Source organism: Garra rufa, chromosome 21, assembly GCF_049309525.1.
Source record: "Garra rufa chromosome 21, GarRuf1.0, whole genome shotgun sequence".
Taxonomy (NCBI): domain Eukaryota; kingdom Metazoa; phylum Chordata; class Actinopteri; order Cypriniformes; family Cyprinidae; genus Garra; species Garra rufa.
This window is the reverse complement of record NC_133381.1, coordinates 1,004,927-1,020,042: the sequence shown is the minus strand read 5'-3', so window position 1 is coordinate 1,020,042 and position 15,116 is coordinate 1,004,927. Positions and strand designations below refer to the sequence as shown.

At 34.5% G+C, this 15,116-nt stretch overlaps 1 protein-coding gene across 1 annotated transcript in view; it reads right to left on the bottom strand.

Annotated features, from left to right (window-relative positions):
* Positions 1-1,459: 1,459 nt before the first annotated feature.
* The window catches only part of cep170ba (centrosomal protein 170Ba), a 47,748-nt gene continuing 34,091 nt past the window's right edge, over positions 1,460-15,116 (bottom strand). Inside the window, exons 14-20 of the mRNA XM_073826715.1 lie at positions 8,909-9,143; positions 6,565-6,691; positions 6,190-6,306; positions 6,010-6,098; positions 5,708-5,801; positions 2,092-2,143; positions 1,460-1,995 (exon numbers count right to left, since the gene is read on the bottom strand). Of these exons, the coding sequence (XP_073682816.1) occupies positions 1,814-1,995; positions 2,092-2,143; positions 5,708-5,801; positions 6,010-6,098; positions 6,190-6,306; positions 6,565-6,691; positions 8,909-9,143 (896 nt within the window). The 3' untranslated portion in view covers positions 1,460-1,813. The remainder of the gene's footprint in view (positions 1,996-2,091; positions 2,144-5,707; positions 5,802-6,009; positions 6,099-6,189; positions 6,307-6,564; positions 6,692-8,908; positions 9,144-15,116) is intronic.

Sequence of the window (15,116 nt, the reverse complement as noted above, 5' to 3'; positions counted from 1 at the left end):
TGTCAAATAATTAAAATAATTCCAGTAAAATAAGTATAATATTTTTTGGGGGGATTAGTTTTAATTTATATATATTTTTGTTCTTATTTTATATTTAAAGTTATAATAATTTTGTTGTGTATTTTTGTACTTTTTAATTAGCTGAGCTTTTTTATCTTTTTAAACACATCTATGTATTTTTTTGTCTTGATTTCCTCTATAAATTGGTCAAATAATTTCAGTAAAATAATTCTAGTACCGAGTTACTGTTATTGTTTTTTTTTATATTTTAGGATAGTATTTATTTTATATTCAGTTTTAGTAATTTTATGTATTTTTGTACTTTTTCATTAGCTGAGCTTTTTTTTTTATTTAATTTTTTAAATAAATCTCTCTCTCTCTCTCTCTCTATATATATATATATATATATATATATATATATATATATATATATCCGTTAAAATAATTCTAATAATAATTTGAAATACTCATATATTTTTAATTTATATTTTGGATTCGTTTTTATTTTATAGTTTTAATAATTTTGTTATTTGTTAGTTTTCTTGTCTTGATTTGTAGTATTAATATTTGTAAAATAATTCTAGTACTACTGAGATTGTTATAGTTTATATTAATATTTTTTAAGTTTTTATTTATATATTTTTGTTTTAATTTATTTTAATACATTTTAACAATTTTGTTGTGTATTTTTGTACTTTTTAATCAGCCAAGCTTTTTTATTTATTTTTTCACTTTTAGTTTTGGTTTTACATATTTCAGTACATCAAATTAAACTAAATGAAAAAAAAAAAAAAGAATTATTGCCTTGGCAAATATTTATAACAAAACAGTTGTATTTTACATTTTATTTCAGTTATATTTTAACTTTTGCTTCAGCTTTATTTCAGTTCAATTTCATTTTATTTGTTCATCTTATTTAAAGTAACGCATTTTTTGTTTGTTTGTTTGTTTATTTATTTACAGTAGGTTGTAGATTTAGTTAACTATAATAATTCACATCATGCATTTATAATATTAGACTGAAACCAGAAAGAAAACTCAAAATATAACCTAAATGTGCATCTACATACCCATTTGTAAATGCACATTTCCTTTGCACATATACATACTGTAAATCTGTGATAAATCTATTTGTAAATTCTGCTTTAATAAACAGCAACCTGTATATTATGTTCAAATCTACCTGCAATTTACATTATAGTTAATAGCAACCTGTATATTGAGTTCATCTATTAATACATTCTAATTGTAGTTAATTATCATCTATAAATTATGCTCACAGTACTTCAAACTTATAAATTATACCTTCATCCTGCACTTGCTGCTTATTGCACTCCTGGTTAGACCTAAACTGCATTTCGTTGCCTTGTACTTGTACATGTGTAATGACAATAAAGTTGAATCTAATCTAATCTAAAAATGAACCTTACCTTGTTTGCAGTAAAACAAAGACAAAACATCAATTTAAATTTTATTTATTGATCTTTAACATACAAATACCCTGTCCGCATAGACAGAAAGTAATTTAAATAATCATGTAAATTATTTATCCATAACAACCATCAAAATAACAAAGATGAAGAAAATCAATAACAGTGTATTTACAGCTAATGCCAGAATCTGCTGAAATGGCCATCCAGGTTTATAAATGTGCAAATCTATGTCAGACATCTCTTCATATTGATCTCAGAGATGGTGATGAGGAACGTGACAGAGTCAGCGATCGCTCTAGACGGCTCTGATTGGATCCAGATTCAGATCGATGTGCTGAAATCATTTCAAAGTGACTAGTGATGATTCTCAGACTGGTCCGTCACACCAGTGAACTCTCTCTGTCTGTGCTCCTGAACATTCGCCTGCTGTTGGGTGTCGCTCCGCCGCCTCGTTGAGACGCTCTCACGTCCCGGGACGTCGCTCTGGAACTGCGAAGGCCGGTGGAAGAAACCGTGCGACTGATATCCGGGTTTCCTCGAGGATCGATGACGGAGTTGATGACTGAGGGAGACACGAGAGACGATGCCGTTTATCACAAGCTCATCTCAGGATTAAGATAAAAAAGATATTGAACTGGTAAAGAGAGGATCTACTGACCTTCCAGCTGTTTTTGGACTCTCCGCAGCTCTTTGAGAATTGATGCAATTTCCTACGAGCAAGTAGATAAAAGGAAGACAAAATTTTTACTGATTAAAGGGCAATGGCACATTTGGTTCTACTAGTTTAACTAACAAACAGCAGCTTTAAAACAATTCAGCATGGAAAGAAAACTCAGATATGAACCAGGGTAATAACATTGAGTATTCCGGCTTTATTCCCGGAGTATTTCGTCTTTACTTCTGCTTTATTCCTGAAGTACTTCGGCTTTATTCCCAGAGTACTTCGTCTTTATTCCCAGAGTATTTCGTCTTTACTTCGTCTTTATTCCCGAAGTACTTCGTCTTTATTCCCAGAGTATTTCGTCTTTACTTCGTCTTTATTCCCAGAGTACTTCGTCTTTATTCCCAGAGTATTTCGTCTTTACTTCGTCTTTATTCCCGAAGTACTTCGTCTTTATTCCCAGAGTATTTCGTCTTTACTTCGTCTTTATTCCCGAAGTACTTCGTCTTTATTCCCAGAGTATTTCGTCTTTATTCCCAGAGTATTTCGTCTTTACTTCGGCTTTATTCTCGAAGTACTTCGTCTTTATTCCCAGAGTATTTCGTCTTTACTTCGGCTTTATTCCCGAAGTACTTCGTCTTTATTCCCAGAGTATTTCGTCTTTATTCCCAGAGTATTTCGTCTTTACTTCGGCTTTATTCCCGAAGTACTTCGTCTTTATTCCCAGAGTATTTCGTCTTTATTCCCAGAGTATTTCGTCTTTACTTCGGCTTTATTCTCGAAGTACTTCGTCTTTATTCCCAGAGTATTTCGTCTTTACTTCGGCTTTATTCCCGAAGTACTTCGTCTTTATTCCCAGAGTATTTCGTCTTTACTTCGGCTTTATTCCCGAAGTACTTCGTCTTTATTCCCAGAGTATTTCGTCTTTATTCCCAGAGTATTTCGTCTTTACTTCGGCTTTATTCTCGAAGTACTTCGTCTTTATTCCCAGAGTATTTCGTCTTTACTTCGGCTTTATTCCCGAAGTACTTCGTCTTTATTCCCAGAGTATTTCATCTTTATTCCCAGAGTATTTCGTCTTTACTTCGGCTTTATTCTCGAAGTACTTCGTCTTTATTCCCAGAGTATTTCGTCTTTACTTCGGCTTTATTCCCAGAGTACTTCGTCTTTATTCCCAGAGTATTTCGTCTTTACTTCGGCTTTATTCCCGAAGTACTTCGTCTTTATTCCCAGAGTATTTCGTCTTTATTCCCAGAGTATTTCGTCTTTACTTCGGCTTTATTCCCGAAGTACTTCGTCTTTATTCCCAGAGTATTTCGTCTTTATTCCCAGAGTATTTCGTCTTTACTTCGGCTTTATTCTCGAAGTACTTCGTCTTTATTCCCAGAGTATTTCGTCTTTACTTCGGCTTTATTCCCGAAGTACTTCGTCTTTATTCCCAGAGTATTTCGTCTTTATTCCCAGAGTATTTCGTCTTTACTTCGGCTTTATTCTCGAAGTACTTCGTCTTTATTCCCAGAGTATTTCGTCTTTATTCCCGAAGTACTTCGTCTTTATTCCCAGAGTATTTCGTCTTTATTCCCAGAGTATTTCGTCTTTACTTCGGCTTTATTCCCGAAGTACTTCGTCTTTATTCCCAGAGTATTTCATCTTTATTCCCAGAGTATTTCGTCTTTACTTCGGCTTTATTCTCGAAGTACTTCGTCTTTATTCCCAGAGTATTTCGTCTTTACTTCGGCTTTATTCCCAGAGTACTTCGTCTTTATTCCCAGAGTATTTCGTCTTTACTTCGGCTTTATTCCCGAAGTACTTCGTCTTTATTCCCAGAGTATTTCGTCTTTATTCCCAGAGTATTTCGTCTTTACTTCGGCTTTATTCCCGAAGTACTTCGTCTTTATTCCCAGAGTATTTCGTCTTTATTCCCAGAGTATTTCGTCTTTACTTCGGCTTTATTCTCGAAGTACTTCGTCTTTATTCCCAGAGTATTTCGTCTTTACTTCGGCTTTATTCCCGAAGTACTTCGTCTTTATTCCCAGAGTATTTCGTCTTTATTCCCAGAGTATTTCGTCTTTACTTCGGCTTTATTCCCGAAGTACTTCGTCTTTATTCCCAGAGTATTTCGTCTTTATTCCCAGAGTATTTCGTCTTTACTTCGGCTTTATTCCCGAAGTACTTCGTCTTTATTCCCAGAGTATTTCGTCTTTATTCCCAGAGTATTTCGTCTTTACTTCGGCTTTATTCCCGAAGTACTTCGTCTTTATTCCCAGAGTATTTCGTCTTTACTTCGGCTTTATTCCCGAAGTACTTCGTCTTTATTCCCAGAGTATTTCGTCTTTATTCCCAGAGTATTTCGTCTTTACTTCGGCTTTATTCTCGAAGTACTTCGTCTTTATTCCCAGAGTATTTCGTCTTTATTCCCAGAGTATTTCGTCTTTACTTCGGCTTTATTCCCGAAGTACTTCGTCTTTATTCCCAGAGTATTTCGTCTTTATTCCCAGAGTATTTCGTCTTTACTTCGGCTTTATTCTCGAAGTACTTCGTCTTTATTCCCAGAGTATTTCGTCTTTATTCCCGAAGTACTTCGTCTTTATTCCCAGAGTATTTCGTCTTTATTCCCAGAGTATTTCGTCTTTACTTCGGCTTTATTCCCGAAGTACTTCGTCTTTATTCCCAGAGTATTTCGTCTTTACTTCGGCTTTATTCCCGAAGTACTTCGTCTTTATTCCCAGAGTATTTCGTCTTTACTTCGGCTTTATTCCCGAAGTACTTCGTCTTTATTCCCAGAGTATTTCGTCTTTACTTCGGCTTTATTCCCGAAGTACTTCGTCTTTATTCCCAGAGTATTTCGTCTTTATTCCCAGAGTATTTCGTCTTTATTCCCAGAGTATTTCGTCTTTACTTCGGCTTTATTCCCGAAGTACTTCGTCTTTATTCCCAGAGTATTTCGTCTTTACTTCGGCTTTATTCCCGAAGTACTTCGTCTTTATTCCCAGAGTATTTCGTCTTTACTTCGGCTTTATTCCCGAAGTACTTCGTCTTTATTCCCAGAGTATTTCGTCTTTACTTCGGCTTTATTCCCGAAGTACTTCGTCTTTATTCCCAGAGTATTTCGTCTTTATTCCCAGAGTATTTCGTCTTTACTTCGGCTTTATTCTCGAAGTACTTCGTCTTTATTCCCAGAGTATTTCGTCTTTACTTCGGCTTTATTCCCGAAGTACTTCGTCTTTATTCCCAGAGTATTTCGTCTTTATTCCCAGAGTATTTCGTCTTTACTTCTGCTTTATTCCTGGAGTACTTTGGCTTTATTCCCAGAGTATTCCGGCTTTATTCCCAGAGTACTTTGGCTTTATGTCCTGGAGTATTTCGTCTTTACTTCGGCTTTATTCCCAGAGTACTTTGGATTTACTTCGGCTTTATTCTCGTAGTATTTCGGCTTTATTCTCGGAGTATTTCAACTTATTCACGGATTATTTTGACTTATTCCCGGAGTATTTCGATTGTATTCTCATTGCATTTCAATTGTATTCTCTGTATTCTCATACAGAATATAAATAAGAAAATACAGAGTTAACATTTATTAACTTATTATTCACTTAACAAAAAAATAACGCACCTTGTTTGATGTTTTCAGTGGTGGAGAATCATCAGCCTCATTGATTTTCGCTTCAATTTCTCCCAAAACATCCATTTTATTATGAAACAAAGCCCTAAAAATATATATGTGAAACCACACATGAACCACAAGAAACAACAAGGCAAAAATTGTAGATCAATAAAATATAGAAAAAAATAAAAATAAACTTTGTTTTTTTATTATTGCACCTTCTCAAGATATATTAAAAAAGGTATATAAACATTTATATCAAAATAAATGAACATAAGAAAAGCATTTTGTAAAAAGCAAACAAGTCCTACTTGATCTTCTCTGTTAGTTGCTCTGTGTTTTCACGGATGGCGAGAGACAGTTGAGACACAGGATTCAGCATCACATTGTTCAGTGGAACCTGACACGAGAAGACGACAATTTATTTTACAGATGAAATATACTACTTAACACCTCTGATGTTAAACTAAAGAAAAGAGAAGCTCTGCTACCTCGTCTGGTCTCGTGCTCTGTCGATTACTAACAATCTTTTCAGACTCGTCAGCCGTCGCAGCAGAAGGAGATTCTTTCTGGTAATTCAGACTGGCTTCGGGAATCTGATGCCGCAACTGAAAGATCATGAAAACAATATTTGAGCATTACTAATAATCAGAAATATTAATCAGCATATTAGAATGATTTCTGAAGGATCATGTGACACTGAAGACTGCTGAAAATTCAGATTTGATCACAAAAATAAATTACATTTTAACATAGGTTCTAATAGAAAACAGCCATTTTAAATCATAATAATATTTTACTATTTTACTGTATTTTTGATCAAATAAATCCAGTCTTGGTGAACACAGAAATGCTATAAATGGTACCTCTTCATGAGTAGATATGGCTGGTCCCATCTTATCTGCTGGAGCACTCTGAGCTTCTGTGTCTCCAGCAACATCGTGAATCTCTTGGGCCAGAATAGCCAAATCTTTGGCCAAGTCTTGACTCAATCTAGCAAAGAATATGTATTAAAAGAAAAATAAATTTTCTGTGAAGCAACTTGTCATCTAAAAGAACCTATAAAGACTGTGAGCTCTTAAGTTGTTAATCAATGGAATATGCTTTGTTGAAGCCATCAGTTCACATTATTTCAGCTGTTTTAAATAAATGTTTAACAGCAGAATCCTTCAGGAAAACCTACATTACCCATGATGCTGTAAAACAATCCCACCAATCAGAGAGTTGCAGTGAGCTCCGCCCACTACCACTAAGTCCATCTCTCCATTCTCTCTAAACACTTTAATATCTGAATATATATGCATATTTAAATATATTTATTGTATTATTAAAATATTTAAAATGTATTTTAATAAAATAATATATCTTTAAAATATTTAAAATATATTTTAATAAAATAAAATGTTTTAAATATATTTTAAAATTAAACATTAAAATAAACTGCTTCTATAGATGATATAAACAACTCTATTGTTTTCAGTTCAATTATGTAGTTTGCAATGCTTCATGGGGTTGTAGTTCTTTCTCTCATTAAAGCTGTTAAGTCCAATCTTGTACCTTACATAAATTTATTTTATTAAATAAAATATAAAAATTCAAACGTTTATTTCAGCCCAATTTGTTTCTCATTTCTGTTTACTTTAACTTGAAGCTTAAAGAATTAGCTTTAAAATTAACCAAATGTATTTACATATACAAAAGACAAACTTCTAAAAAAAAAGAAAAAAAAGAAACTGAAATTAAAATGAAAACAGAACGTAAAAATAAAAACTGATTTAAGATATTAATAAAAACTATAATAGTATCTCAACAATACTAAAATAAAACTTCCTGATATACTTCCTAAATTAAAAATTAAATACAAACAAAACGGCGTATTATATGCACATCAAACACATGCATATCATATGCACGCCAAAGTTAATTTCAGCTTATCAATAGAACGCCAAATAGAAACAGAAAGTCGTGCTAGTGCGCATTTTCATGAGACCAGGCTCTCCAATCAGTACATTATAACCAAAACAATACATTAAAAAAAAGAAGCAGGTTTTTGCGATCACATAACTTTAAACGGGTAAACTCCTAAAAAGTCAAAGGATCCTGAAGGCATTCAAACAGGAAGTTAAAAACAACGATAATAATGCAGGGAATAGTGACTTATGTCTAGATGCCGGTAAATGATTCTTTTCAGTGATTGAATCATGATCATAATGCAGGATTTTTTTCAGTTATTATTTCATATTACTTTGGTTGTCTGATAACAGACATATTAAATCAAAACAATGGAAACAGTTTTGTTGAGAACTTGGCTGCATCAAATGACAGTATGTGGGCACCAAGAGGCAAACAAATGTAATAATAAATGTAGATTTTGCATGTTCAGAAGAAGTGAGATGCCCTGTCCGGCAAATAATGTAAACAGGCTTGTGGAAGTAAATTGCTCAGTGCAAAGAAAAAGCAGTAATGGGAACCTGGTGTTTCTATGTTCTTTTTTCATGTGTCTAATAGACATGAACAAGTTATTTAAAAACATCTATGACATTTGAAACAAGTTAGTCTTCATGCTCCATTTCAAGTATGGTTTCACTGATAATAAACACATATTTCCTTAAAGCATCCATGTTTGTCCATGCCGATGTTGATTAGAGCATTAAAAACTTTAAAAAGTATTAATTTAAGGTAGATTTAGAGCAGATAAAAATGTGCGATTAATCGAGAGTTAACTTATGACAACCATGCGATTAATCACGATTAAAAAAATTTATTGATTGACAGCCCTAATATATTTATTTATATATGTTTTATTTATTATTTTATTCAACATTACAAACGGTTCAATGAGTTTTAGATTTCACAAGACATCTGAACTCATAAAAAATAAACTATAAAAAAAAAAATAAAAGGATAAATAAAATCAAATGAGTGAAGCTAGCTAAAATTAAAATGATAAAATCTAAAAAATAATATTAAATTAATATTAAAATACCATAATAAAAACTATAAACGTAAATCAGTGATACTAAAATAACACTTATGAACCATGATTTAACTTTTTGAAGCCAAAAAGTGTTTGAAAATTGCACAAGGAAACAAAAGTTTATGGAAAGTAATCTATTGAGTTACTTTGGTGGTACTTTTTGTTCCCTGGGCTGGACTTGCTTGTTTGTTTTTAGTAACAAAACCCCCAAAAGATAGCTTGTGTTTCCCCACCTGGCGATCTCAGCGCTATGAGACGTCCAGTTCTGGAAGGCGTCGCTCTCGTGTCCTTCCCCCTCGGAGTCTCTGGAGCGGGGCGGGGCTCGGACCGGACCGGCCGGATGGATCCTGGGGTTCTGCTGGGATCCTGAATGATGGGAGCGTTTGTGTTTAGGGGTGCTATGGTTAGACTCGTACTCATCCTCCGAGGTGGAGGCGTAGTCTGAACCCTTCTGACGCCTCCTGGAGCCTTGGCCCAGGAAAATGGGGAAGGAGGAGTGTTTGGAACACCAAGTCATCCGAGGATGGGAGAGACACCAAAATAAAAAAGCAAGAGGAGAAAGAGACGGAGAGATGTGAGAAGACACCCGAAAAAAACCAACAACCACTTCCCATTGGTCAATGGAGTTCAAAAGAACTTGATAAGACTGTTAATCCCGTTAGAGCTGGGTGATTTTTGCAATTTGGATTCATTTAAATGTAAAAAAGGAATATGCAAGCTCAATGCTTACATTACAAACAATTGGAAAAGCATCGCAGAAATGCAAAAACCTAATACTGCATGTCTGATATTTTATGTAACTGTTTTTTAAAGAAGTCTTTTTTGCTCACCGAGCCTGCATTTATTTGATACAAAGTACAGCAAAAATTGTAAAATGTTGAAATATTTTTGCTATTTAAAATAACTCTTTTCTATTTGAATACATTTTAAAATCTAATTTATTTCTGTGATTACAAATCAGATTTTTCAGCATCATTACTCCAGTCACATGATCCTTCAGAAATCATTGTAATATTCTGATTTGCGGTTTAAAAACCTATTATTATTATTATTATTATTATTATTATTATGTTGAAAACTGCTGAGTAGATTTTTTTCAGGTTTCTTTGATGAATAGAAGGTTCGGGAAAAACAGCATTTATATAAAATAGAAAACTTTATCATCACTTTTGATCAATTTAAAGCTAAATTCTTTCCTCACAACAACAACAAAACAAATACTGACTTCAAGTTTTTTATTTCAGATAAATGTTCATCTTTGGATCTTTCTATTCAACAAAGGATCCTGAAAATAATACATGTACTAATAATAATACTCAACTGTTTTAAATAATAATAATAATAATAATAATAATAATAATAATAATAATAACAACAACAACATAAAAAAATGTTTCTTGAAGAGCAAATCATCACATTAGAATGATTTCTGAAGGATCATGTGACTCTGAAGACTGGAGTAAAGATGCTGAAAATTCAGATTCGATCATAGGAATAAATTACATTTTAAAATATATTCAAATAGAAAAGAGTTATTTTAAATGGTAAAAATATTTCAAAATTTTACCGTTTTTGCAGTACTATGAAACAAATAAATGCAGGCTTGGTGAACAGAAAACATTAAAAATCTTTTTTATAATAATTTTTATATTTCAAAATAATTTTCATATTTCAATCATTTTTTCTGGAAAGATATTTAACAAGTCATTTGTTTTTTGTTTTTACGTTTACACCATGTTAAACACTTAATGTGTTGAAATAGATCTTCAAACAGACGGTTAATAAAGAGAACGTTACTTGAATCATGTTGTAGTTACACTGAGTTGAGTTAAACATTTAAAAAATAAATAAATAAAAATGTTGAATCTGTCAAACATTCTCGGGGGGGAAAATATATACATTTATATTTTTGCAACATCACCCAGCCCTAAATCCTGTTAGGAAAAAATTACAATAAATAACCTTGATTTTCACAATATACCTGTTAAGTTTTTAAGATAATGGTAATCTGGTTATCTGCAACTTCAAATATTAGTAAAATTGGAGATTAATTACATGGTCTTGTTAGTAGAAGATCATCATTGACCCAGTTGTGCAAAACAAACAAATGCACACAAAAATCAATGACCGCTGGAAGAATTATTCAGAGACTTTAATCACAGGAATAAATTAGTTTTTAAAATATATTCAAATAGAAAACAGTTCAATTTAAATAGTAAACATATCTAAAAATTTTACTGTTTTGAGTTAAACAAAGTTTAGATATACATAAACGAAATAAAAACTAAATCGGTCAAATTCTGAAAAAAATAAATAAATAAATAAAATAAATTATATATATATTATTTATATTAGATATTATTTATTTATTTATTGCCATATCGCCTAGCCCTAATTCCTATAAGAAAAAATTGCAATAAATTAACTTGATTTCACAATACACCTGTTAAGTTTTTAAGATAATGGTAATCTGGTTATCTGCAACTTCAAATATTAGTAAAATTGGAGATTATTTACATAATCTTGTTAGTTGAAGAAGATCATTGGCCCAGTTGTGCGAAACAAACAAATGCACACAAAAGTCAATGACCGCTGGAAGAATCATTCAAAGACAGTGACAGAACTAGATTTTATATCAGAATTGTCTTGTACTTTTGTCATTTCGGAAGCTCATCACTCTGATAAATAGATGTGAAGCCAAAATAACCTGCCAACATTTGACCAACCAATCTCACAAGCAAACTTGTTGTGATAACAATCCTTATAGGCAGCAACTAGTCTTCATATCTTCTGGTAATGCTCAGTAGTACACATATATGGTTCACATATAATGTATTTGCATTGTACTAAAATGCGTTTATTTTCAATGGGAATATATGCGGCTGAAACAGGTAGCCTAGTGCATCCCAAATTTTTCAACATTAACATTTTAATATAACATTACAGTCATTAAGGCATTTAAAAAAACAATTTTTTTGAGGAGGTGCAGTAGTGCACAAAAGCTTTTGTTCCTAATGGCATTTTTTTTCCTTACATTCCTTTTACTTTTATACTTTAAGTAGTTTTGAAACCAGTACTTTTACACTTTTACTTGAGTAAAAAGCTTGAGTTGATACTTCAACTTCTACATTTTTAAATGTCTTTTTAAACCCTAGCATCTATACTTCTACCCGAGTAATGAATGTGAATACTTTTAACACCACTGGAATCCATACTCACTGGCAGTGCTGCTGGCGTATTTGGCACTGCTTGAGCGTCCGCGGATGATTGGCTGTCTGTTTGTGGTGTTGGAAACCTTCCGCAGAAGAGCCCTGGGATCTGGCATTGATATCTTCCGCACTGAGTTGCCTGACTCAGTGCTGCGGTTTGAAAAGCCAGTCCGGCTCGTGGAAGACTCGGTGTCACTGGGCGTGTTGAAGGAGCCCGTCCTTTTCCTGGGAAGAGCCAAAATGTCCAATCGCGAAAGCTTCTTGCTCTCCTGAGCGCCTCGACTGTTCACCGAGGGATTGATGTCGGAGTTCTGAGACGTTCGATCGGTTTCGGTGCCTTCGTTGTCAGAGGCTTCGCCCAAACGGGCACGCCTAAGCATCGAAGCCCTTGTCGGTTTCGGAGCCGTAAGGCTATTGGAGCGAGCTAGAGTTGTGTGAGCTTTGGGTTTGCTCGCACCTTCCTTCTGAAGAGGAATGGTGTACTTTTTGTAAGGTACAGAACTTGATTCTTGGTCAGAGACGGCGTCTGGCCAGTGGCGTGTGGCGGAGCTTTGAACATCATGCCCAAAGTCAACAGAACTATGGTTACGACGGAGTTGAAAACGCTTGCCTGGATCGTCCTTTGTCCCAGATTGCGTCTTCTCAGATGGTGGATCATTTCTGGAACCTCTTAAAAATCCTCTGAGGACCACTGGTTTCTTAGGCACGGAAACCGAAGGGTTTTTCCACTGATTGTACTGGAAGTGTCCGATTCGCCCGAGAAGGAGTCGTCCACATGGGAGCGAGTGTTGTTGTCTTGCTGTTGCTCCAGAAGCTTGGCTTCTAGAGATGCTAGAACGTCCTCAGTGTCTTTGAGGTAGGATTGAGTGTCTTGATTGCCTACAGCTTTAAAAGCATCTTTGCTAGAGGGTTGACTAGATATCTGAGGCAATCTAGACAAGTGGACTTCGTCGCTGGTCCTTTCTTTGGTGTAACTTTCTTGTCTGACGATGGACACTGTGTCTCCACCAAGAGAGTCGTCCTTGCTGGGTTGATCAATGTTGGGTGGCGAACAGTTGCTCGTGGTAAGTGTGCCAGGCTGTCGTGTTAAAGTTGCTGTGGAGAACTTAGGAGAAGTATCCTGGTCTTCTTGATTGGTCTTCGTAGAGCGCTTCCACGTCTTCAGGGTCGAATCAGGCGTCTTCCTGTATTGCTCAACCACAGAGCCATCATCAGACTTGCTGGCATCGCTCAGGCTGTCCGGATCTAGATCATCTTGTACGCTTAGTTTCTGTGGATCCCATTGTTGCTTCTGAGCTTGCAAAGTCTTCTCCACACCGGAGAGGTAAGAGTCTGGTTGGATGTTTATCGTAGGCGGTGGCGTCTCGATTTTCTCCTTCGAAGGAACCTGAGGCAGAACTCGTCTTGATCTGCTGCTTGGGCCTGTTTCTGAATAGTCAGGAGTTCGGTTAAGCATGACCTGGTGGATTATCCGCTCACCAGCTTAAAAACAAATAGGATAAATGAAATGTGCTAGCAAAGGCAAAAGCCAAATAAAACTATTGAGCCAAGGAAAGCATCCATACCTCCAGTGGAAAGATCAACCTGTGTTGGGATATCAAAGAGTCCTGAAGCAGGACCAGAGTCTGAATAAGTGTCGGCCAAACTGGCCCAACGAGAAACCCACCTAGGACCTCCGGGCGTTAATGTCGTCATCGACTGAATCTGTAAAAAAGAGGAAACTGAGCAATTAAACACAAACTCTTATTACATAACAGCAATTTTTTTAGGTTGAGATATTTTCACTTTATCTGGAAAATAAGTTGATCTTTCAAGTCAAATTTGCCTCAAAAATAGAATAATCCTTGATTATATAAATACTTAACCAGTAAATGCAAAGAAAATCTCATGAAACCAATGACCAAATGAAAATATCTCAACTACAAAGAGATTCTAATCACCCATCCAGAATCATCTAGAAGCAGGAAAGAGCCAAAGACCTTAAACAACTAAACCAACTTTGAGAAGATTCCCAAGAAAGATCCAAATCACACTGAAAAATGCACAGACTGCGGTGATTGACAGAGGGATCTACTGATGCCCTTGATCTGGAGTGAGGTTACCTGTACAGGACTCTTGGCTGTGTCATTAAGGTGTGTCGAGTAATGACCCACTTTTGGGCTTGAGCTATTCTCACTGAGTAGAAGACTATCGAGACCCTCAGTGTCATCAACTATAGGCTTAACTGTTGCTGCTGCTGAGGTTTGGCTGTTGTCGCCAACACCAAACACCTGTTAATGATAAAGCATGCATGATTATGTCTGACCCCAACTTACTTTAACTCCTTAACTCTTGAATGGATGAATTATTGGTCGACCAATATTTAGCAAATATTTATATCAGCCAAACTAAAAGAAAAAAAAGGTTGATGCCCATAATTAAAATAAATAAATAAATTAAAATATATGCAGATATATCGGTTGACCACTATTTAAAACACCCTTAAAAAAAGTGACAAAATACTATCATTAGGGTTTCAGTGCATATATTAATGCATATTCACATATCAGTGCACATATTAATAGCCAATGCAGATAATTATACATGCCAAATATCAGCTGATATATCTGTTGAACACTATTTAAAACACCTTTAAAATTAGATAAAATATTAGCGTTAAGGTTTACAGTGCACAACAGCCAAACAGATGGATGCCGATATTAAAAAAAAAAAAAATCAAATATTAGCCAATATATCTGTCCACTACTATTCAAAATACACTTTAAATGTGATAAAATACTAGCCTTAGTATTTACAGTGCTTATCAGCTAAACAGAAAAAAATGAATGGTCAATGCCGATAATTAAAAATGCCAAATATCGGCCTATATATTGGTTGACCACTATTTACAAAATACTAGCTTTGGAGTTTACAGTGCATATTCACCCCAAAAATGAATGGTTGATGCCGATAATTAACATTTTTTTTTTAAATATCGGCGATATATCGGTTATTGGTCGACCACTTTTCAAAGTCAACCACTATTCAAAACACACCAGAAATGTGATAAAATACTTGCATTAGGAGTTTTACAGTGCATATCAGCCAAATAGAAAAAAAATATGGTCAATGCTGATAATTAAAAAATTAAATCTAATATCGGCCGATATTATTGTGTTGACCACAATTCAAATCACTTAATGTGATAAAATCCTAGTCTTGAGTTTTATCACCGACCACTATTCAAAATGCA